The sequence below is a fragment of the Oryx dammah genome, unplaced genomic scaffold (assembly GCF_014754425.2).
Source record: "Oryx dammah isolate SB20612 unplaced genomic scaffold, SCBI_Odam_1.1 HiC_scaffold_12, whole genome shotgun sequence".
In the NCBI taxonomy this organism is placed as follows: Eukaryota; Metazoa; Chordata; class Mammalia; order Artiodactyla; family Bovidae; genus Oryx; species Oryx dammah.
In genome coordinates, this window is record NW_024070196.1 from 68,910,967 (window position 1) to 68,936,001 (window position 25,035).

Sequence of the window (25,035 nt, forward strand, 5' to 3'; positions counted from 1 at the left end):
TTGATCAGAGGCCTTATCTAGTTGGATTTCAGATTCATCAGGCTGCAACATGAAACTACACCTAGCTGACCTCTACAATCCCTACTCTAATACTCTAGTTCAGTAAGAACCTTCCTAAAAACCAGGCTCTCATTTGGCAATTCACTACTCAGAAAAATTTTATTTCCTTCATAGTTAAAACAGCAAAACAAAAAATTACAGACATTATCACAAATACGTGGTTCTTTTTTGTAAACAGTTATTGTACTATTGTACTATTACTTGACAACTAAAGTTACTGTACTATTACTTGAAAACTAGAGTCTATATTCTCAATCCTGAAGGTGGTTCTTCTGATCTCTGGACCATTAAGCTGCTCACCACTTCTCCAATACTAAAATGAGAAACTTACCTTCATCTCAAAAATGCCAAATGAATGTACTAAAAGACTAAACAAGGATGCCCTCATTGCATCAACTCCAAGAAAGTGGGAGTAAGGATTAACCTTGAAATAGTCCAGATCAATGGAGTGATGGCAATCTCTTCACAAACTCAAAGAACTATGGACACAGCATTTATTTAATGATTTGTGAAACTTTGGGGGAAAGGCTATTTAAATCATGGATTTAATCAAGTTATGATTTCCTGCTTAAAATTAAAAACTATATTGGATGAGGACAAATTTCCCAGAAAAATAAAGCAAACTGTTTTCTAGGGGGAAAAATAACTTCTTCTCACAAGTTGTTATTTAAACGTCTTCATTCTTTTCTCTTTTTTCCTTCTTAGGAAAAAAAAGACTTGTTATTACCCAACTGTATTGGCTGTTGACACCAAAGACAAGAAGTCGAATAGAATAGTCCAATTTTTGGCGATCCAAGAAGAGTACTTGTTGGATTCCTATCAAACACTTGAATGAAACTCAATACACAGACTCCAAGGAATTAGTTTGCCTTCTATCAAATAAATTTTGATCCAGTAAAGGAAGATCACATTCTTCTGGATTAGCAACAAACATTTCACTGATCTCAGTTCTTCCATACAGAGCTCAAGACTCCTCCAGTGACACATCCCAAAAAGTAAAAATGCGAGACTTCCTGGGAAAGACTTCCATATGAATATCGAGCAATGAGTTATCAGTGACCTCAGAGGCACCTACAGAATACTTACGAATTTGTGTGTAGATATTCAAAGGTTAGCTGAGCTCGATTCAGACTGCTGTAATTCGTGAAAGCCATGAGTGCGGTGATGTCTCTCCAGTTCTTTAACCACTAATTGGGAAATACAAGCTTACAATGGAATAGATTTTTCAGGACTCCTTCCAGTAAAGAGTTGGTAAATCTGCGCTCCTCAGTTAACAAAATTATCTGGTTATCCACCTAAAATATATTCGAAAAGACGTCTGAAACAAAAACTGATTTCTTCCTTAAATTTTTTTATCCTCTCAATGACTACGATGTAATACTTTGGAATAAACTACGTCATAAATCTGTAGTCTTAAGGAACATTAGCATGAATTTGCGATAATTCACTGAGTGGAATGTGGTTCGTCCTACAGTAGCTGATACTGGAGTTGGCGATTTAATTACTGCTCCATCTTCATGTTCTTCCGAGTTTTTTGTTGTTGTTCCTCTAAATTTCCTGTGAGGAAATGCACCAATCCGGAAACTTACCAATCCGGAAGTCTAGCCACTTCAGTCATAAAACTGGATAGCCACGCATGTCTTCGCCATCAATGATCCCAGGATCCTTAAATAAGCCCCAGACTGGCGATCACGATGTTGCTCAAGTGCATATGGCGTTAGTTCCGGCTTCACCACCTACCAACTGAAAGAATTCCTAAGGGCTGAAGACCGATTTCCGTTTTCAAAGCCAGATCAAACCTAGCTTGCTGTGCGCCCCAATTTCCTCAGGGTAGTGAGTCAAATTACCTCACAGTGGCCCACTACGTCGCCAGAGAATTGACCCACCCAATCAACTCAGGCGGGCCGCGCCCCTCCCCCTTTCCCTCAGACAGTGGCCTCAGCCTCTCAGGCCCTCCCTGGGCCTCGGTCCCGTGGTCTCCTTCTCACAGAGACAAGTTAGTACCAGTTTTCAAGGCCCGGATCGAGGGCAGTGGCGAGAGCACCACCCGACCGGGCGTTGCCCGGCGCTCACAGCTGCCTTTGTCCCTCCCCACGGAATTGGAACCCAATAACCGCAGGGCGCTCTTGGAACCATGTGCTGCCGCCACCTCCGCGTCCGCCGCCGCCGCCGCGAGACCAGCCGTCCTCGCGCCGCGCTAGATGAGATGGTGACAGGACTCAGCACTACAAAATTCGGCGTCTAACGCTGCTCCGCCGCTGCCGCCACCGCCACCTCTTTGTCTCCGCCAGTGCACACAACCCGGGCCGCCTCGCGCACTCCCCGACGCCCCAAGTCCCCGAGGCCTCCGCGGCGCATTCCGCCAATCACAGAGCCGCAGCTCCTCCCGCCCCCGCCCTGATGCGACGCCTCCTGATTGGTGGGTAGCGTGTCTCCACGTGACCGGATTTTGTTGCCGGGCCCGCCCCTGTCACGTGATTGCGCGCGCCTCTCTTCCTGCTTTCTTGACCCTCTCCGCCATTTAAAGAAACAGTACCGGGGGCGGGCCGAGCGACGCAGCCGGGACGGCAGCTGCAGCGCGGACCGGAGGAGCCATCTTGTCTCGTCGCCGGGGAGTCAGGCCCCTAACTCAAAGAAGCCCTGGCGCGCCCTCCCCCCCTTCCCGGTCTGGTAGGGCGAAGGAGCGGGCGCGCGGTCGATCGAGCGATCGGTTGGCGGCTCTTTCTCCTGCTCTGGCATCCAGCTCTTGGGGCGCAGGCCCGGCCGCCGCGGCGCGCGCCCGGTGGCCGTTGGCGCTCGCGCCGCGTCTTTCTTCTCGTACGCAGAACTCGGGCGGCGGCCTATGCGTTTGCGATTCGACGAGGAGTCGTCCGGGTGGTTGGCGGCGGCGGGCAGCTGCTCCGCCCCGCTCCCGGGGAGGCGGCGGCGGCGGGATTTGGCGCGGCCGGGGAAGCTGGGGTGGCCGGGGCCGGCCTGGAGGCCTGGCGCCACCCTTCGGGGCCTGCAAGGACCCAGTTGGGGGGGCAGGAGGGAGCCGGGGGATGGTTGGTGGTGGGCTTCCTACTTTGCCTTTTCCTCCTTATGCCGCCTTAGTGAGGGGCAGGAGCTCTGGCGGCAGCTCCGGGGTGGAGAAGCGAGCTCCGGAGTCGGAAGAGCTGTGTTTGCTTCCGGGCCTCGCCACCAGCTGGCCGAGTGACCTTAGGCAAGTCACTCAGTAATTTGTCTGCGCCTCAGTTTCCTCCTCTATCAACATTTGTGGGATTGAAAGCGCTTTGTAAACCATAAAGCGTCGGTGGATGAAAGGAATGATTATTGTTCGTTATGGTTGGCTTTTTTTTTTTTTTTTTGGTGTTGTAAGAAAACTTAGAAATCCCCAATCCTTGGATATTGAACCTGGAAACATTGGATTGGAGATGGAGATCCCCAAACTCCCTGAAATTGTGTGCAGAAGTTAGTGGCAATATGCAATTTAGGGAAATGAGAATCCATCGCCAGCAAGTTTTCAGAGGGGGCTGTGACCCGGAAGAGTTAAGAACCACAGTTCCTTTGCCACAAGGAGGAAACTGAGGCTTAGATGTCATTTGGGACCCGTCACAACCAAGCTGAAGCCCCTGTTGAATCCCTGGGATATGTGAGCTGTTCTATGCATAGTGGATATTCGGGGTAACAACACTCCACTGCTTGGCTTCTGTTCTGAGTCCTTTCACTATGGGTTGCCTGAAGGGCGGCTGATGCTTATGGTACAGTGACACCCAGTATAACGCAGCTGAAACTAGGAGTGGATGTGTTCTCTAATGTCAAGAAGCCTATTCAATCTTTGGCCCAACAACTTTTTATTTTCTGGTGCCTGACTACCTGACTCTCACTGATCATTTTCCATGACCGTGGTTGCCATCCGTTACTTGCTCTTGTTTTATATTCTTAGCTCCGTGTGGTTGGTAGTGAGCAGGCTTATTTTTAAATGGTGCTGCCAAGTCCAGCTAATTAATGGTGCAGGTGGGTTTTTAGCAAGCTGTCTCACATGGAATTCCTGAAGATGTTTGTTTTTATTAATTGAAATCGACATTCTCTGAAAAGTTTTGTTAGAACTTCTTCTGAACCTCAAAGTCAGTAGTTTGGAAGTGTTTCAAACCTTAACTTTCCTCCCCGCCTGCTTTGTATTCTCTTTGCTTGCAAGTGTGTTACTAAGATGGCCAAAATGCCAGTTTTTGCTTCTTTGTTAATCGTCAGCTGCTTTTTATCAGATTCCAGGCCATTGTCCAGCAAACACTATAGAAATGTTTGAACACTTGGATTTCAAACATTTTCGTTTTGTGGAGTGGTGCTTACCGTGGTACAGCTCTAAGTAAGCAAATGCAAACACACCTAAGTGTTTGTCTGTTAGGTGTTAGCCGGTTCTGCTATTTCTTATAAATGTCTGGAAAAAATCAATTGACTGTTCCCTTTACCTGGAGGGCAGAGACAAATGATCTCAATTCCAGAGAAATGACTGTTTTGGAGACAAATGTGTTGGTCTTTTAGCTCTTTTGTAATTAAATCTGGATGTACCTCAAAAGAATCTTGAGACTGTGGTGATACAATGCTTTCCTCAGGAGAAAGGAGGAGAAAACCAACTGGAACTCAAAGCTTGAAATTCTGTGACAAAACATGAACTGTCCAGAATAGGAGGTTGAAAGGGTTTCACTACAGCGTTCTGCACTCGCTGGAACCGATGGCTTTCAGTGTAATCACCGCATGGGCTCCAGATTTCCAGAATTTCAAGAACTGGATCTGGGACCTGGAAGAAACTACCAGGGTGTGACAGGAACTCGGGAGCTGGACGTTTTTGTTTTCGAATTTGAGGAGTGTTGTCCTTGTGTTGAAAAAGAGACAATGACTGAGCAAGCACTGCCACCAGCGCTGTTACTGGAAATTCGGAGACCTGAGTTTTCACCAAACCCTCAGTGCAAACTCTGGTGATGCTCCATCCAAAGTGAACTACGGTACTTGCCATTTTCCAAAATGCCTGTTTCTTTACCATCTCTGCACTTTTGTTCATGCTCTCTTCTCTATCCTGAATACCTTCCTCTGCTTCTTCATCTGTCAAAACTGCCATTTCCTCAATATCCAACTCAGATGCTGTCTTCTCCATGAATCTCTTAACCTTAGGCAGAAATTAACCTTTTTTAAGTTTTTTTAATTTTTTGTGTGTATCTTTTATTTATCTTTATATACAGTAGCTTATAAAGTACTTTTTTGTGTGCATTTCATTAGTTCTCTTTACAGGTAACAGCTCCTTGAAATCAAGGGCCTGTGTCTTGGGAACTTTTGCCCAGACATGTTAACTACATAGATGAAGCTTTAGTAGAAAGAAGATATTTAAATGAGACCAGCCTGTCGCCAAATAAGCACTCAATAAATATTTGCTTAGTTGCTGTGTGATAACCTAATTATTATTGAAAAAGTCACTAGTTATGGGCCATGTCTCTTCCTTTACTTCATGTTTTATTATTTTTTAATTCTAACTTTAAAAAGATTTTAGGGACTCCTCAAATGTGAAGAGAAACAGCCATGTTGCATAGGGTATAATAGAGGAGGGCAAGGGTTTTATTCCCTGTATACCTTACTGTCTCCTGCTCAAGATGGAAGCATTAAAGTTAAGGATAAGTTTTATAAGTATTGATATGAGATTATAAGACAGTTTGTGAAAGGCATTGGAAAAGGAAGAACAGCAGTGTCTCCTTTGCTTTGGTGTTTGTATATCAACTTAAATCCAGTTCTCAGACCATCTGGGAGACACTTTGTTCTCCCCCACCAACCACTGCCCAGGAATCTGAATACAGATAAATTACTCCTCCAGAGTATGAGAATTGGAGCCATTCCTATTTGCTGCTTCCCTGAAACAGTTTGTCCTCAAGAGTCCAAAAACAGTCTTTGCCTGAGAACTCTCTGTTCTTATCATCACTGATTATTAATCATAAGCTCCCCCCCACCCCCCGCCCCAGCATTTGTCAAGAATCAGTATCCATCAGGCAGTGGTGCTGACAGCAGCCCCAGCCCAGGGTCCTGTGTTTCTAATTCCAGCATTTGTTATCTCATATGTTTTGTCACTCTTCTCTCCAGTCCTGTGCCTCCTGGTTGCCGAGTGTTCACCTGGATCTTCTGATCACCTTTGTGCTATTCCATCAGCCTACAGATCTGGTACCTGGATTTTTGCCTATGGCGATGGATTCTGCCACCTCAGTACTGAAGAAGACATCATTCCAGTGGACCCCTGTGATCTAGGAGGCGTATCCAGCGAACCATCATGATGTGGCCTTCACCTCCACTCCTGTCCTGTTCCACCCAGATTCAACACAGCCTTTTGTAGTGAAGTTCAACTTCTCAAGCCAAATAGCTGAAGCCGTTTTATCACAACAAAGGTTCAGCTTGTTCCATAAGTGTGCATTTTGTTTCTCCAGTTAAAGCTTTCAGAGACACATAATAAATTTGGACCAGGGGATTTTTAGTTATCAGCACTGTCTGAAGAATGGCAGCATCTTTTTGAGAACTATATCGGACCACGCCCCACTGTCTCAAATGATTGAAATTCAGGAATTGTCTAATCTGGACCCCATTCTTTTTCCATTTCAAATCTGTAGTAGCCTACTGAATGAGCAAGCAGATATTCTGACCCGTTGGGATTAAAACAAAGGCACAGTGAACTCACAGCATCTTCTTTGGGATTACTCAGGAACCAGAACTTTTCACACAAATGTAAGAAATTCTACCAAGGAATCCCTTTACCTAACAACATCTCACAAAGCTCCAATCAGATTCCAGAAAAGGCCTCTTGATACATCCAGGTAGAACCTATATGGTAATCCCTTATATTTATATAGCACTTTACAGTTTCAAAGCACTTTCACTGGCATTAATCTTAGTTACCAAATAACACAAATTATAATCCCTTTTTTCAGATAAGGAAATGGAAATTTAAAAGTTATCCAGGGTTACACAGCTGCAAAATGGTAGAAGCCAGGCCTTCTGACTCCCAGTCCAGTTCTCTCTTTGGAATTAACTTAGCCTCTATTTTATGTGCTGTGTTAAAATAACTGGAGATTGGGAACCCCAGAAAAGTTTTCAACTTCCCGGTCTCAATCAGTGCCCTCAGTCAGTTAGGATGTCAGAGATGTGATTTTGCAATAGTTGTACCTGGACCTGAAGTCATCTCTGAGGTTTGGCAGTAGTAGACTGTCTTTATGGTAGTATATTCATCTGACAACAAGATTACCCATTAGAAAACACAAGGCTACTTTTAGAGCTTTCATCCATCTTTGTGGTCTTCCCAAAGATGGCCTAGTTGATTGGGGATCCCTGTTGATTCCATGTCTTCCTTTTTCTTATTTTTTAATTCCTATTAATATTCCCAGACACCAACTCTGTGGTCCTCTATCCCCAAATTAATATTTACATAGAATGAGCCATCATTTTTTTTTAGAATAGTACTGTTCATATGTATGTGTGTGTATGTATATATTTGATATACACATGTAATATGTATCATATATAAAGAGCTTCTGTAGTCCAATAATGTGGTAAAATACTGTAAAATGTGTCCCCTTCCCTGATTGTTAATGCAGTGTAGTGTATTAAAGGATCTCAAAAGGCTTACAGTAAAGAGCCTCATTTAGTTGTTTGGCCCAGTGTGTCCTAAGTCTAATCAAATACATAATGTTACTTTTGTAGCATTTCTTTTAATGGAATGGGAAAACTTCTTTAAAGCAATATAGCCAGTGTTTCCTGATTGCCAACATAATTGCCCTGGAGACCTAGGAATAAACAGTATCTTTGAAACTCTTACTCCCTCCCCCTTTTTTTTCTTACCTTGGCAATAACTTCTTGAATTAGTATGTCTTCATCATCTGAGAACCCTACATCTTAACAGTTAGCTTTATTTTCTGTCAAAGAAACCTCTAGAAGATTGGTGGGGATACATGGGAGAGGAGTGTGGGGAAGTTAATTCTGCCAGAAAGATAGGTTAATTCTATGATGTTTAGCAATATATTTCTCTCATAGAATTGTGCTGTAAATCTAGTTTAAGGGAACTATATCTCAGGTGAGTGAGGAGGGAAAAGGAGAAAAATAAAGAGTAAAAGGGAATGGGTGAGAAGGAGATACTTTCTTAGGATTTAAGTTGTGGCCCATTGAAATCTTACAATACTTGAAGTCATCCAGGCAAGGACTTCTTGAAATAATATTTACAAAGAGACTAATGCATTTTGCAGCCATTTGCTGACTGCAAAAAAAACCAGCGCTATTGTCACTTAAAACCAATAGCCTTGCCCTGATAGTCACTTAAAGCCCAATCAGGCAATCTGAGTTTGTAGCAGACTGGAATGTTAACTTTTTCATTTTGTAATGTGGCCCACATTAGAGAAAGAATAAATAGAAAAACGCTTTGGCTTACCACAGGCTTTGCTCACAGTTTCTGGTTTCTGTGACCTATTTTTTTTATTTCAGCATTTTGTGAACAACTTACTCTTAGATCATTGGTTTTCCAAAGGCTTGAAGCCCTTTGAATGAAAACTTTATGGAAGCCCAGAGTAAAAGTGAAGCTGCTCTGGAGGAAGCAGAAGTGGGGGCCCTGAAACCTGCCACAAGCATCTTACTTTACCATCATGGTGACACCCAAGGAGACTTCTTTACAACAACCAGAATTCTTCAGAACACAGTTTGGAAACCACTGTCCTAGATAGACAACAGTATATTCGACCTGAATCGCATTCTGTTCTGTATCTCAACATGTCGGTGTTCAGTTGATAATGAGCATTCTTAGGAATACTCAGAGAAGTGCAAGAAGATGGACATAACTTTGCCCCCAAGATTAGTCGTATGGGCTGAAAGTAACATCAAATGGACCTAGAATAATAGCCCTCTAACCACAAATAGACTTCCAGTGATTCCTGAATGATACAGCCGGAGAACAATTCGTACATTACACTGACAAACCCCCTTATTCAACTTCTTCCACAAACACCGGGTGCTCTAGTGGTCCTTAAAATGCATGACCTTGAAGTCTTGATCCTCCTTGAATACAGTAAACACCAAGTATTGAAGCTGATGTTAAAGTTGATGCCTCATTGAGGCAGTATTAGACCAGCTATACATTGGCCCTCCCATCCTCAGCCATGGTACTCTACTTCGTGTGCAAGAGATAACCGCAAACTATGAAAGCAGAATTCAGAGACTGGCAGCATTACCTGAAAGGGCGCCTGATGATGATTCATCTTCCCAAACTACATCACTATCACTCAGCCATTGGCAGTTACACTACTACTTGGTTTCTATTCAGTTTAACTGCTGTTTCCAGAATAAAGCAGCAAATAACCTTTGAAAAACTGCTAAAACAATTCCTTCATCACTGGCATACCTGCCTGTTCTGCTCAAAAGTTAGGAGTACTCAGCTCTACATGTAATAACCTGATCCACAAGAGACAGTCTCTGAACACCCTTTTCTTGTGTGTGTAATTTAAAATGTGGCCATTGTAAAAATTTTCTTCCAGCCAGTGAGAGAGTTTAAGATGAATCTTTTGATGTCTGATACCATCAGTTGTTGATGTTAATGATATTTAGAGGTAGGCCTTTGGATTAGGCCTTGATGGCTTACTTGGTGGGCATCTCAAATTGCATATCTACCTTTTTCCTGGAAATGTAGACAGACGTGGAAGGAAATCTACAAAGCCTGCAGCTAAAGAGTTTTATCAATAGACTCAAGCTTCTTGAGTCTTTCTAATGTCACAAGACCACAGTCCCTTATCCTTGTGGATGTTTCCATGGAATTTCATCTGTTACTTTAGCTGAATCACAGTGGCTGACTTCATTCCTTGTCATGAAATACTCTCAGGCATTAAGACAACTTGTCTGTTCAGGAGGGATATGATACATGAACTCCCAGACCAGATCATGTAGATCAAGTAGACTTTAATCCATGTCCTGAGAAAAAAAAAACCTTATTTCTTCAGAATCGACTTAAGGGCCAGCTGTCCTCAACTACTTTAATGAATGCACTGGTTAAAAGTTGGGAATGTTTCTTTATATCTTTGTCTCTTATCCTCTACACTAATTGTGATTATGTGACTCAGTATACAAATCATCAAACAACGCCTAAGTCAGGTTATTCTGTACTGCTCATCTTCAACAAAATCTGATGACTAGCCTGCTTGTGTATATACAACTATTACTTGTAAAGAAGAAATTGTCTACAAACTCGGTTTTTTCACTACCTTCATAATGTCAACTCGATTTTCTTTTTCTCCTGGACTTGACCGGAAGATACATTGATCTGTGACTGCCAGTCATGCCCTTTAACCCTGTTAAAATGAGAGACTTAAAAGGTAAAGATGATTATCTGTTCAAGAGTCTAATGTATGAGAATGGATGATGGGAAAAGCCTAAAACTCCAACCTAGTAACTTACTATCTCCATGCCTCAGATCTCATCTTGCAGCAGTACCATTCAACCAGTCGGAGGCCTTGACTTGTTGATAAGATGATTCTCAGAGATGAGCTGAATACAGAAGATGGAGACTTGATTACCAAAGAAAATAGGGCCAACCTTGATGAACCTGGCTCTCCCAACCCTATGACTCCCAGATGTAGCATAGACTCCTAAACAGAACCTCAAGTCTGGATTTAAGAGATACCTTTCTCCTGAGCTGAAAGTTCTTGGGCAGATCAGCAGGAAAGTGAAAGTTGCTATACCTGACTGGCCCTTTAAGATCAGAAAATTGTATCTAGAGTAAACCCTATGGATTAACCCTGGAATACTCAGGGTTAAAGCTAATTTACAGAACTTCAACATTAAACTGCCTGTGTTTCCAGATCTTAGCCTGGCTACTGACTGGCCCTGCTGAAGGTACCTTACTTCCTATTTACCTGACTCAGCCATTGCCTGCCTTTCTGACATGTTGCTGCAATCAGACATTGTCCTTCAGAAGACTACAGCTGATCTCGGCTATCTTATATCCAGTTCCACAAAGATGTTTTGAACAGAAGCAATATGTACTTCTGTACTCTACGGGACTTAATGCTCACAACAGGAAGGAGCATGCTACATACTCCTTGACCAGCAGCTTTTTTTTTTTTTTTTTTTTTAACTGCAGAGTAAGCCTCTATGCCTGTATATATTAGATCATCATTTTCAGCACTTGGGACCCTTTCTGCCAGATCTGAAGGAGCAGAGCAGATTGAGCGCACTGTCCATTCCTCCATTCTGTGGTCATACAGAGATGAATCTGATTTACCAGTATTCACAGAAATGTACCAGTTCAACTTGGCAAAAGACAAAGGAACATAAAACTTTTCCACTGAACTTAAAATTTACCACTGACTTGAGGAAGTCTCACAGAACTATTTGCCAGTGGGAGGCTGGTTGTCCTGTTTGATGTCAGCAAGACAGTTGGGCTCTCAGACTCATGACGACTGAGTTTACTTACATTGAAACTCTTGTATCATCCAGATATGCTATTGGACATGATTATTCCATTCAGATGGATTACAAGCCTCCTGAGTAGAGGACAAACTTAACTACTCATGATTTTTTTGAGAATACTTTTATCATCAAGGAAGGAACAATGCCAGTGATTACCATTCAACTTTATGAGCAGAGATTAAACTTTTTCAGTATCTGGTCTTACCACTGACATCAGTTGTTTTTGATTGACCAGCCTCCATTCCATTCCTTTGTAACGACTCCCTGATGTTTCTTTGAACCTCCTCTCCCTTTCTTCAGTCCACATGGTTCAGTCTGACCTAATCTTAGGTTTCATGGGTGGACGTGTAATTCAGACCTGATCAATCAGCACAGTCCATCTCCTTGACCATAGTGATTGGTTCAGGATTGGTCGTGTGATTCAAGTTGGTCCAGTGATTCTCAACCCTAAGAGTTTTAGTGAACTACGAAAGAGAAGCTCTTTACTGAGATTGCTTAGCTCTGTAGGATGAAAAGCTCAAACCAACAGGGCCCAACATTTCAAATGAGCCAGTCGGAGAATGAAGCCAGTACAGAGGAAAATGGGAGCCAAATGATGGAGAGACTTGAGTCCTGATGACAATGTTTGTGCCCCTGGATCAAACCGTGCCTGAAGCTAGTATATCCCCTGGACTTTTCAGTTATGTGAATCAATAAATACCCTTCTTTGCTTAAGTTACTTTGAGTTGGGTTTCAGTTACTTGAAATTGAGTCCTAAGATACTTGTCTACCAATATCAGAATCTTTAAGTATTAAACTAGAGGTCAAGGCTACACTGATACTATTTTCCAGTCCAGAAGATAGAATGGAACAAGAGCTGACATGTTTAAGTTACTACAGAAGCATAAAAATTAATTACATGGTAGAATATAGTAAAAAATCTAAATGTTTATCCGCAAAGAATTCGTTATAACCACTATAAAACACCTGGTTCAACCATATAAGAACATTTACGTGTCTGTTGTAAAGAATAAAATACATTTATTACATATTGGCATGGAAAAATGGCCATAATTTATTAAGTGAAACAAACCATTGCTAGAAATATGTATAGTATGAACTCATCTAAAGATTTGTGTTTATGTTCATAATGCACAGAAAAGTCTTAAACAGTGTAGATTACATGACTTTCAACTTTATACATTTCTGTATTTGAATATTTTACACTACTTACATTTAAACTCTTATTTTAAAATAAAGAATTTTTAAAATACAATGCTTACTGTTCGACCTCGACAAGTTGCTTAACACGGAGCCTGTTTTGGCAAATAATTTAAAAGACCTGCCTTTATATTAGTGAATATTTAGATAAATATATTCATGCATTACTCAATCTGATTACTCTTGAACCTTTCTGAGTTCAGTAACTCCCTTAATTTTTAATGTCTGAGTGTATTTGGCTTATAAACTTTATAATTTCAGTGTTCATCAAAGATTATTCCAGTTCTCAACCAACATTAATCTATTTAAGACCTCTTGCAGTGTTCACACTAGGCAGAGAGAAGGATAGTCACATTTTCCTTGAAATCTTTGAGTATTCTGATCTTCCTGCAAAGTCAAAGTCAATAATGGCCTTCTACTGCTAAATCCATTACATAAACATCTGAGTGTTCAGCAGCTCAAACAACTCCCACCAGCATCCTGACTCTTGAAGTGTCATTTTCTTCCTTCCCTGCCGGCTTTTGCTCCTTTGTAGGTTCAGTTCTCAGTATTGGTATAGCAGATATCCATTGATTTTTGTCTCCTACCCCCACCTTTTTTTTAGTGACAGATATCCATTTTTCCTTCGGAATGCTACTCTTTGCCATTTTGTGGGGATGCTGTAAATGACAGTATTTTTGTGTCATGCCCCCTGTCTGACTGAGGTTGGATTGTGTGATCCACGCTTGTACAATCTAAATTCCCCTCCCACCAAGACTTTTGAGTCTTAAGAGAGGTGACACAAAATTATAGGAACTGAGTCCTGATTGTAGTGTCCCAAGGAAATCATAGGAGTTATGTGAAGACATCCCCAAAGATGCCCTGGTTTCTGTTGTCAAAACCTGATTATCCAGATTTTCCATTGTTTCTGAGACCACCATATATCTTCATTGTTTTTGTCAAACAAAAGTGGGGTTTTTTTTTTTTTTGCTTGTAACCAAATGACTGGTTACAGAAATTGGTAACAGTTAAATAGTAGGCTTCAAACCCTCAGAAGCATGGGGGATCTGGAATTGATTATTGCACTGATTGAATTAAAGGCAGCAGGAACACTTGCTGTCTATGGACTGGGGTGGGGGTGGAGGGCAATGAGCCATTTACAATGGCAAAAAAGCTGGTAGAGATACTCCCCGTGTCATTGGAATTGTGTACCTCTTGAGAAAACATCTGGATGACCAGGTAGCTATTGATAGTAGAACAATCTGAAGTGGATAAGGAAGGTTAAGACCACTTGAGTTAGGCATGCTTAATTATAAACTAAAACTTGGAGATTGATTCCACAAGTTGCAGAATTATGAGGGTAATTTGCCATATTACTTAGATCTTTTGTGAAAAGACAGTTTGAATAGAGACTGACTTATGTAATATTGGTATCTGGGAAGATTCAAAAGACTTGGAAATTTTCAACCCACGTATACCTCAGGAATAAAAATGTAGGTCTTCCCATTAGTCAAAAACTCTTGACTGAAGGAAAAATACAGTGTACAGGCAAGGAAAAACAGAATGCGCAGTTGGCTGTCCACAACCACAAGTTCTGCACCTGGATTCAACCAACATGGCTCAAACTTGACAGTTAAATTTGGGGATGTGGCACCCCTGGGTGCAGAGAGCCAACTGTAGTATGCCATTTACCTAAGAGACTTGAGCTTCCTGAGATGTTGGTATCCCCTGGGGCCCTGGAACCAGTCACCTATGCATACCTTAGGAGAACTACCAGCTCTAGCTCTGTGACTTGTGGAAATAAGTCTGTATTTTCTACCCATATTTCCTACCTTGTCTTTTTATCCCTCTCCTCCATTTCAATACTTTGCCCCTCACATTTCCTGGCTGAAGTTTGAGCATGATCCAAGTTACCCCAGTTAAACTTTCCTCCGTTGGAACTGAGCTATTCTGCTGGCAGTGTTCCCCCAAAGTACTACATATGGGTGTGCTGGTGATGATTATATACCAGTAAATCCATAGATTGTAGACTGTCAAGATGGGGTTAAGATCTAGGGGAGAATGACTATCACCCAGAAATCTAGATTTGACACTGAATGTGATAACTAGAAATCATTTTAGATTATTGCCCCTGAGAAGATGGAATTCATTTTCTCCAGTATGTTGAATGGAGTCATTTATAAAACTGTTCTAAAGAGTGCGTGTACTGGAAAGCCAAGGGTAGACCGCTGCATTTGCCTACTCAGTGTACTTTTCCCCCCTTTTTCTGAGAAGAGCACCTCACCTTTCCTTTGGGAAGCTAGCCAGCAGATGATACGTAAGAGGCATGAAAGTTCCTGTTACTGAGATTTCCTCAGTTCAGGTTCTTGATTTTCTTGAATGTTAAGCTGCTCTGATTTTTGAGAGCTGCCTCATATCCCTCCAATAAATTACACTGCCTAAGACTGTTAACCTGTCACTGTACAAGGTACCTCCTGTACAACTCAATCAGTTGCCAGAGTTGAGTTTTGTCCTTACAGTCCAAGAGCGCAACCAGAGCAGTGGCCCTCCTGTGCCTTAGGTCTTCTTGCCCTATAGACGTCTGAGAAAGCTCATCCAGTTTCACGGCTCTGTGGTTTCTGACTGTATGTGGATAAATTTCAGATTCCTATCTTAAGTCCAGGCATACTCCCTGAGCTCCATGTCTGAATGACCACCTGCCATCTGGATATTCCCCCACTTGTTTAGCATCCAGATACTTTGTGGAGTAGGAAATGACAGCCCACTCCAGTGTCCTTGCCCGGAAAATCTAATGGGCCGAGGAGCCTGTCGGTCTACAGTCCATGGGGTCCCAAAGACTCCACATTGAGCATACGCACAGGCACAGGCACACGGGCACCGTGCTGACCCCACCGTCTCCCTTCAACCTGCTGTTCTCGCACTGTTTGCTTTTCTTGATAAATGGCACCCTCCTCCACTGTTTCTCAAACCACAACACAGAATTCTTGACGCTTTCTTCTGTCTCACTCCAGATACCCTAGTCAGCCATTAAATCCCATGACGTGTCATGTCAGTACACCCCGCCACCATCTCCATGCCATCGCATTTGTCCACGAGAAGCGTATGTGCTGGGACTTGGCGCCTTTCTAGCGGTGTCACTCCCAAACACTTGTCTGCCTTCAGCCCGTTCTTGGGAGAGCTGATTGTGTCACTTCTCTGCCTAAAATCTTGTAGTCATTTCCCCCATTATTTCACAATAAAATCTAAACTTTTATTATAAAACTTTATCCTTGTTTACAAGGCTCGATTATCTTACTCTTCCACTTTGTAATTTCATTGTCTTTCACCATGTCAAACAGTAACAGCCAGTTTTGTATGTTGGAGTTTCCTATAATATTTCATGTGAAAAAAGAGAAGGGGAAGAGTCCATTAAGAGAAAAAATCAAATTCCATTAAAACTCAGAACTACCCAATTAATTAATTACTACCGCCAATACTGTAATTTATTTTCTTGAAGTTTCTCAATTAAATCTGATATGTGGAACTACTATACAAACAGAACTCCAGTAAGGTGCCAAGAGAACAACCAAATCCATACCTCACATCATACACATAAAATACCAGAAGGACTAGATTTAAATGCTGAAGTGAAAATTATTGGAAGAATTTTTAGGAGACTATAATTTTATATTGGGAGATCATAAGCGAAACAACAAGCCTAGAAACCCTAAAGGAAATTACATATTTGACTACCTAAGCAGAAATTTGGGGAACCCTTCTGTAAGATGCATGATAGACTGGGGACATATTTCCCACATAAATGACAGATTAAGATTAATATAGCTAATATACAAAGAGTTACCACAAATTCATCCCTACAAAACAATCACACCGGTAGAGAACACCCAATAGGCAACTCAACAGTAATAGTCACCAACCATTTATTTAGTACTTGCTATGGACTAGATAGACTTTTGGATACTTTACAAGTATATCTCTTTCAATTGTCATAACTTACCCTATGAAATAAATAATATCCCTGTTTTTTTAGCTAAGGAAATAGGCTCAGAGAAATGAAGTAACTTGCCCAAGTCATACAGTGGGTAGTCATACATCTTAAACCAGGACACAGACTTGGGTGGAATGACTCCCGAATCCTAGAACCATTATGCTTGTCTGCATTTCAGTAAGCATATGAAAGAGGATCAAGTGTACACGTGGTCAGTAAGATGTAAAGCAAAGCAACAAGGTACCATAAGTCACTGTCAATCAGATGGCGACAATGTCAATCAGAAGAGCAGTGACCTCTGGTACTGGCAAGAATTAGGGTCAGTGAAAACTCCCATACATTATGGATGGGAATGTGGTTTGTTCAGCGTTTTTAGAAGGTAATCTCATCATATTGATTAAAAAGTTTTAAATGCATCTTGTGGCTCAGCTGGTAAAGAATCCGCCTGCAGTGCAGGAGACCTGGGTTTGATCTCTGGGTTGTGAAGATCCCCTGGAGAACGGAAAGGCTACCCACTCCAGTATTCTGGCCTGGAGAATTCCATGGACTATACAGTCCATGGGGTCGTAAAGAGTCAGACACGACTCAGTGGCTTTTCTTTTTTCTTTAACCCAACAGTGCTACTTCAAAGACCCCATCTCAAAGAACTAAGAGCACTGAGATATAAATAAGGACATCCATACAACAGGTTTACTGCAACATGCCTATGGTAACAGAAGAATGGAAATAGCCCATCAAAAGGAATGCTTGAATCACTTAGAGAAGAGCTATATTCTGGAGCATTATGCAACTGTTAAAATGAGTCAGATATCTAGCTCTTAACCTCTGGCATGTTGATGATGTATTTCCTAAGCAAAAAGAAATTTTCAGAGTTATGTATATCAGGATAACCCATTTTTGTGAAAATGAAACATACAGACGTGTTTAAATGATCATGAAGGAAAGGTGGAAGGACATGCAACAGGCTGAACAGTGAAAGTGAAAGTCACTCATTAGTGTCCAGCTCTGTGAACCCCTTGGACAATACAGTCCATGGAACTCTCCAGGCGGAATGGGTAGCCTTTCCTTTCTCCAAGCGATCTTCCCAACCCAGGGATCAAACCCAGGTCTTCTGCACTGCAGGAGGATTCTTTACCAGCTGAGCTACAAGGGAAGCCCAAGAATACTGGAGTGGTAGCCTATCCCTTCTCCAGGGGAACTTCCTGACCCAGGAATCGAACCAGAGTCTCTTGCATTGCAGGTGGATTCTTTACCAACTGAGCTATCAGGGAAGCCCTGCAGCAGGCTGCTATGGTTTAAAATAAAGGGTTTGGAGAAAGTTAGTACTTTATACATATTGGCATTGTTTTAGTACTTATTAAAAACACATTTTTAAAAAATTTAAGAACATACTCATTTCTAAGAAAAAAATAATGTATAATTTTAAGAAGCAACTAGAACTTCCCTAGTGGTCCAATGGTTAAGAATCTACCACCAATGCAGGGAACATGGGTTTGATCCTTGGTCTTGGAAGATGGCAGATGTTGCAAGGCAACTAAGCCTGTGAGCTGCAAGTCCTGAAGCCCATGCTGCCTAGAGCCTGTGCTACGCAAGCGAATCCACTGCGGTGAGAAGCCCACACTCCACAGGTAGAGAAAGCCTGTGCGTAGCAACCAAGACCTGGTACAGCTAAAGATAACATTTTTTTTAGAAAAAGAAGAAGCAGTTGGATTGCAACTGGACTTTTTCATATTAGAATATGCTAATAGAGTGACGATCGAAAAAGAGAGCAGCAAAGCGTGCCAGTTGCTTGCATCCTACATGTTGAGGGTTGCCCTTGGAAGGTGCTTGGCTTCCAGGTGTCTAGTCTTCAGCCATTGGTTAGGCCACTGTCTGCAGCAGAAAAGGGGCTATCCGATGCGGTGCCCTTCTGACAAAGACCTGTTGTCTCCCTGTATCTGTTCTTCCCAGAGTAAACCCCACATTTCCCAGCCTTGCTTGCAGATGGAACCCATTGATTCAATTTTTGCTTGTGGGGTGTGAGCAACTTCGGGGATTGTCCTTGAAAGAGTATGTACCCATCTCCTCCCATTCTGCAGGGTAGAACGTGGGCTCGATGGCTGGAACTTGAACACATCACTCGATCCATGAAGGAGAAGGTACTATGTGTGAGTGGTGATGGAGCCACAAGTGAGAAGGGGCCTGGGTGCATGATGAACATGGCGCCACCATCCCAGGCCTAACCCGTTTACCTCTGGACTTGCTTTAACTAGAAATAAACGTACTTCCTCTTTAAATAATTGGTATTTCAGGTTTTCTTTTCCTCACAACTGAACCAACTTGCCCACAAATGCTTTGATGGACATTATTTCTTGCTCCTCGGAAGTAAGGCTATGACAAACCTAGACAGCAGATTATAAAGCCGGGGCATCACTTTGCTGACAAAGGTCCATATAGTCAAAAGCTAGATTTTTCCAGTAGTCATGTACAGATCTGAGAGTTGGACATTAAGAAGGCTGAGCACTGAAGAATTGATGCTTTTGAACTGTGGTGCTAAAGACTCTTTCTTGAGAGCCCCTTGGACTGCAAGGAGATCAAACCAGTCAATCTTAAGGAAATGAGCCCTGAATATTCATTGGGGGGAACTGATGCTGAAGCTGAAGCTCCAATACTTTGGCCACCTGATGCAAAGAGTTGACTCATTGGAAAAGACCTTGATACTGGGAAAGATTGAACGCAAAGGGAGAAGAGGGCAGCAGAGGATGGGATTGTTAGAAAGCATCACCGACTCAATGGACATGAATTTAAGCAAACTCTGGGAGATAGTGGAGGACAGAGAAGCCTGGTGTGCTGTAGTCCATGGGGTCACAATAAGTCGGACTTTAGTGACTAAAGAACAACAAATTTCTTAGAAACACATAATTCCATTTGTTCTGATTTTATACTACTAAAACAACCTACTCCTAGCTGGACTGACATGCAGGCAGTGCTCTAGGTGGATGTCTAGTTGGGTCATGAACCAGGCATATATCTCCCATCATAAATTAATAATTTGGCCCCTTGCTTTATTAGTTAGGTGCCCCTTCTTTACATTCTCAGAACTCCCCACTGTTGCCTTTGTCTCCCCAATATCCATCCCCACTTCTTTTGATAACTGCACATCAGTTGCCTGCTGGGTTTTCAGCCCTCCTCTGGTTTTATCCCTCTGCTGACTACCCATGGCTCCAAGGTGAACACATGATGCAGATTAACCTACCAGAGCCCTGTAGCCCCTTGGCCAGGGTGGTTAGAAAGGAATGAGTATTTGATCCAAGCCAAACCAGTCTTCAACAAACCGAATTTTGGCGGGGTGGTGAGCGAATGTTTTTTAAACAACAGCAAAAGGCATTTCCTTTTGCTTTTAATTTGCTGAACTTAGAACTGTAAGGTTGCAAGGCTGGCACTGTTGGCAACCATCTTGCTATCACAAGATTGCCTCTCTGCGAATGGAACCTACATGGCAACTAAGGAACAGAATCCCAAAGACATTTTTGTTTGCTGGATCCAGCCATGCCTGAAGCAAAACCAACCCTGGACATTTTTTGTAAGTCAACAAATCCACTTTCTGCCTATTCAGTTTGAGTTGTCATCTCTTCACGAAGTGGACAGACTCCTGACTAAACCATTCCAATTCACCTTATTACCAGCACCTGCCACACAGTACGTATTTAGGAAATAGGAGATCACTTTGTAAAAGGCAAGCTAGAACCTGTTAACTCTAGCAGACTGAGCCACGGAGTTTCTGCACTGGCAAAGCTGAGGATGCTGGCGAGCCACTTAACCTCTCTAAGCCTGCTTCTTTATAAAAAGAGGGGTAGCAACAGTCCATACCTCAAAGATTGAGTATGAGAGAGCCATGTGCACACAGCACTGAACGGAGGGCGAGGTACCTAGTACGTTCTCAGTAAATGTCAATAATGGCGTCGCTAAGGCAGCAATTCCCTGAAAGCCTCAACTCGGCTAGACAACCGTTCTCTTGCTATCTTTTTAACCTCAGCGTGCCAGTGTTCACAGAGCACACTATTACTCCGACTCTTTCATGAGGAAGATCAATTCCCCATCACCACTGGAGTGCTAGTATCAGCAGAACATAGCACATTGCATTCCTCTCTGGGCTGAGCTCCATGGACGACACCTGGGCCAGTTGGCCTGTTAGCAGACGTGGTAGGAAGCCTGGATTTAGGAGGTCCAATTCCTGTTCCTAGAAATATGTCCTCCCTCATCTGTATCAGATCAGCCAGCCAGCCTGGGAGCCTGGGCACATTGCAGAGGGTTGGTCAGATCAAGAACCAGCAGTCCCACTGCTGCTTGTGTTTAAAATATGTATATTTAATATACAGAGTTAAGACCCTGATCCTTAACATAAATAAAAATAAAAGATGTGTTCCTCTTCAGGTCTAATTCTGAACATCTCAGAAGCCCTTGCATCTCCTGCATTGGTAGGTGGATTCTTGACCACTAGCAATGCCTGGGAAGCCCAGGAGATGCAACAGACTCGGGTTCAGTCCTGATGATCCCCTGGAGGAGGAAATGGCAACCACGCCAGTATTCTTGCCTGGAAAACCCCATGGAGAGAGCAGCCTGGCAGGCTATAGTCCATGAGGTCACAAAGAGTCGAACTTGACTGAGCATACGCCCTGAAGACCTTGCAACTTTATCCCCTTGCCATCCTTAACTACCTTTAAGTCTTAGGGAAAGTAGGTGATATCAGACCTAGTTGTTAGGCCTGGGAAACAGGCCGAAGCTGACTGCATCAATTGGCTAGCTCTGTGGGCCTTGGGGCACCCCAGGCTCATCCTCGTCACTCGCTGAGGCAACTGCAGCAGAACAGAAACACCCCAGTCATTGACTCAGCGTCTGGCCTCGCCTCTCTGGACAGGAGCTCTGACTTCCCAGGCTTGGAAGGAGCCTGAGACTGTTTGGAGCCGGGAAGAAGACAGTTCACCCAGAGAAAGTGTTCAAGTGCAGACACTGTTTTAGGTGGTCTAGGACTTCAGGCATACACAGATCAGGGTTTCAAAGCCTTCACAGGTTGGTAGGGAGGGAAGGCGGGACAGGATGACCAAGGAGCCCAGACTTTGCTGACATGTTCAGAAGACAGCAGCAACAGTCCTCACCCAGGTGGCACTGTGGTACAGAATCCGCCTGCCAATCCGGGAGATGCAAGAGCTGCGGGTTCAATCCCTGTGTCGGGAAGGTCCCCTGGAGAAGGAAATGGCAGCCCACTCCAGTATGCTTGCCTGGGAAACCCCACGGACAGAAGAGCCTGATGGGTTACTGTCCATGGGGTCGCAAAGAGTCAGACACGACTGAGCACCCAAAAAGAGCAACAACAGTCCTCAAAACATCCCATCTTCAGAACACGTCGTTCATTGTGCACTGTGAGTTGACATTTTAAAATAAATGCTCCACGACCAGCACAATTATACCACAGTATATTCTGTGTGTTTTACAGCATTTGTTTTCCAGTGTGATCATTTGTGTTATACCACAAGTTTTGAAGAGAATATGACAAAGCAAGCATGAAATCAGAGTCCAGGGACACACACACACACCCCACCACTGAGCTGATAGCCCAGGGAGCCAGCCCCAGAGGCAGGGCCTCGCTGGGGTCTCCATGGCAATGGGAGGGGATGGCCCTCTTCAAGAGCCCTACAAAGGAAGTAGGTAGTTACATATCTTCTTCCCATCACTTCCTGACCTAGAACAAGCCCTTCAACCACTTTGGGCGGTTTCATTATCTCTAACTATAGGAAAACCTGCAATAATCAAAAGTGACTGTAGAAGAATTTCAAGAAACCTCAAGTCTTTAACAGGCATCCTTGGCTTGGGCCGAAAAGCAAATCGATACCAAATTGTTCTTAGCACTTTGCCAAATGGGATGCAGTTTCCTTGTGCCTGGGGCGCCCAAAAAGGGAACGAGGGCTCAGGCTGTGTTTATGGCTCTCTGCCTGGATACCTCTCTGAGTTCCCTCTTTGAAGGCGAAGAGCTCTGCTCTAATAGCAGTCTGTCCCCCAGAGCCTGGCCTCGCCTATGTGAACCTGTTTCATGATAACTAGATACTGTTGGCTTCACTTTCTGTACTTGTCCTTGGGCCTACCAGCCTAAGAAGGAGAAGCGGAACCTGCTTTTGCCCCTCCTCCCCTGCTTCTCTTATTCCATGCTCTACCTTCCACTCAAAATTCGAGTCAAGCCTCCACGTGCCCCATACATGGGTCTTAACAGGAAACCACGTCCTTTTATGCATCTGCATGTGTCAGGACTATACTGAGGGTATCTTGAACACTGTCTCCAGCCCTGGCTCCTTTCCCCTTCTCTAATCCTCGAGTGTCCACCTTCTCCTAACCCCTGCCTTCTGAAATTTCACATTCAAGGAGGCACTGAAGATATATCAAGACTCATACAAGATAATGACTTCCCTGGCAGTCCAGTAGCTAAGACTCCTCACTCCCAATGCAGGGGGCCCAGGTTCGATCCCTGTTCAGGGAACTAGCTCCCACACACCGCAATTAAGAATTCGCATGCCACAGTGAAAATCAAAGATCCTGCGTGCCACAACTAAGACCTAAAATAGCCATTTTTTTTTTTTTTTATTTTAAGTAAAAGGCTCCTACAAGATAAAGGGATATAAGAAATTTGGAAACTTCACATGAAGATAGCTCCTAAGAACCTGAGTCAAGATGTAATATGACAGGACCAGTTACATAATTACGGGGCCCAGTGCAAAACAAAAATTAAGGGGCCTTTGTCAAACCTTAGGAAGAATTTCAAGATGGTGACACCAGAGCACTGAGCCAAATTTGAGGGCCTCTTGAGCGTGGGGCTCTTTGAAGTACGGGGCCCCGTGACTACACAGGCCACATGCCCAGCAATCTGGACCTGGTGATATATTTCATCCAAATGCCCTTTGGTTCCCAGACTAAAACACATCCATGCCGCCCAGTCTGCCACCATTTGGGGTCCTTATTACAACACATGGTAATAACACTTACTAGAGCTGGGAATGGAGCTAAGCCCTCTGCCTTGAATAGCTCAGTTAACACTCAGAGTACTCCAGCCATCACAAAGGAGGAAAACCGGGGTCCCTCAGTTTGTAGAGACCAAACCTCATCCTTTGAACCCCAGATCTCTCAGCCTCAAAAGGAACGGGACCCATGACAGCAGACAATATGAACAGAGGTGTTATAGGCACTCAAACGCTCCAGGAGATTCTGATATAACAGAAAGATAACTTCGTTTAGCAAACACGTAGTACACACCAGGCACTGGGCCCTGCAGCTTACAGGCACCTTCTCATTTGACAAGATTCTGGTGTGAATTATATTCTATAGACCTAGTACAAGAGGCTTCCCATACTTCATTTCTGTAGGTCACTTAATACTCTTGAGTCAACTAGCCCACACACAGCCCTACGCCCAGCCATGCTGTCCTTGTGATGCCAGAAAACGGAGGCCCCTGCATGGCAGGCACCATGTGGAGGCCACTCCACCTGCTCATGGACAGCCTGGCCAAAGACCGCTTTTCCTCCTGGTGTCCAGGAACACTGGTCCTCACCTCAGATCTATATCTGGACCTTCACCTTCTCCAGGCCCCCATGGTACATTTCAGCATTCCCCAAAAGGAAACATGAGAACAAGCTGGACCTAAGTCACCTCTATGTTTGAACAGCCCCCAGACCTTGTACCTCTTCTGATTTTGAACTTCTCTATGACCTAGACAGGTGGGGAGAGGGATATAAGGCATTCTAGCCTCCTTTTGCTGAGGCTGGACTGGGAAGAGGAGCTGCTAACACCAGGGGCTGGGTTTGTTTGTTTTTTGTTTCAGGGGCAGTTTTGGCCACTCTATGTGGCTTACAGGATCTTAGTTCCCCAACCAGGGATCAAACCTAAGCCCACGGCAGTGAAAGTGCTGAGTCCTGATCACCAGACCACCAGGGGAATTCCCCAGAGGTGTTTTTTATTTTCTTTTAGTAACTTGACAGGTTTCAGCAGATGAAGGAACATTAGCTTGAAGGAGGAGTCCCTGATCTAAGGTCCCACAGCCAGCAAGTGGGCTGGAATTTGAAGCTGTTGGACTCGAACCATCAAACGTGGATGACGTGCTTCAGCATTGGAATCACCTTGGGAGGGATCATGGAAAGTTCTCAGGCCCCACACTGGCCTACAGAAGGATGATCTCTGAGAAGAATCTGTATTTTTACAAAAATATCCACGTTACTAGAAGCTTCTGGAATTTCTACTTGGAATTCCAGCCACCCTCACAATGTTAAGTGTGGCTGATGGACTCTAAGCTGCCCTTACCGTGGTCAGTGGCCCCTGGCGTTGACACAAAGTCCAAG

At 43.5% G+C, this 25,035-nt stretch overlaps 1 protein-coding gene and 2 long non-coding RNA genes across 22 annotated transcripts in view; 1 reads left to right on the forward strand and 2 right to left on the reverse strand.

The window, feature by feature from the left end:
* MORC2 (MORC family CW-type zinc finger 2) overlaps positions 1 to 2,416 on the reverse strand; it is a 42,930-nt gene extending 40,514 nt beyond the window's left edge. For 14 of the 20 annotated variants that reach the window (XM_040251084.1, XM_040251091.1, XM_040251079.1 and 11 more), the window contains exon 1: positions 1,147 to 1,301. In XM_040251084.1, the coding sequence (XP_040107018.1) occupies positions 1,147 to 1,214 (68 nt within the window). In that variant the 5' untranslated portion in view covers positions 1,215 to 1,301. Of the gene's footprint in view, positions 1 to 1,146; positions 1,302 to 1,649 lie in introns of those variants that run through there. The other 6 variants (XM_040251077.1, XM_040251078.1, XM_040251090.1 and 3 more) reach the window with 6 other exon arrangements.
* Positions 2,417 to 3,389: 973 nt separating this feature from the next.
* LOC120871270 lies at positions 3,390 to 11,533 on the forward strand. Its single transcript, XR_005722993.1, has 3 exons — positions 3,390 to 5,042; positions 6,163 to 6,884; positions 8,542 to 11,533. It is a non-coding gene; the product is annotated as an uncharacterized LOC120871270 (long non-coding RNA).
* LOC120871269 lies at positions 9,719 to 12,873 on the reverse strand. Its single transcript, XR_005722992.1, has 2 exons — positions 11,870 to 12,873; positions 9,719 to 11,831 (listed from the first exon to the last, which is right to left on the reverse strand). It is a non-coding gene; the product is annotated as an uncharacterized LOC120871269 (long non-coding RNA).
* Positions 12,874 to 25,035: the final 12,162 nt, after the last annotated feature.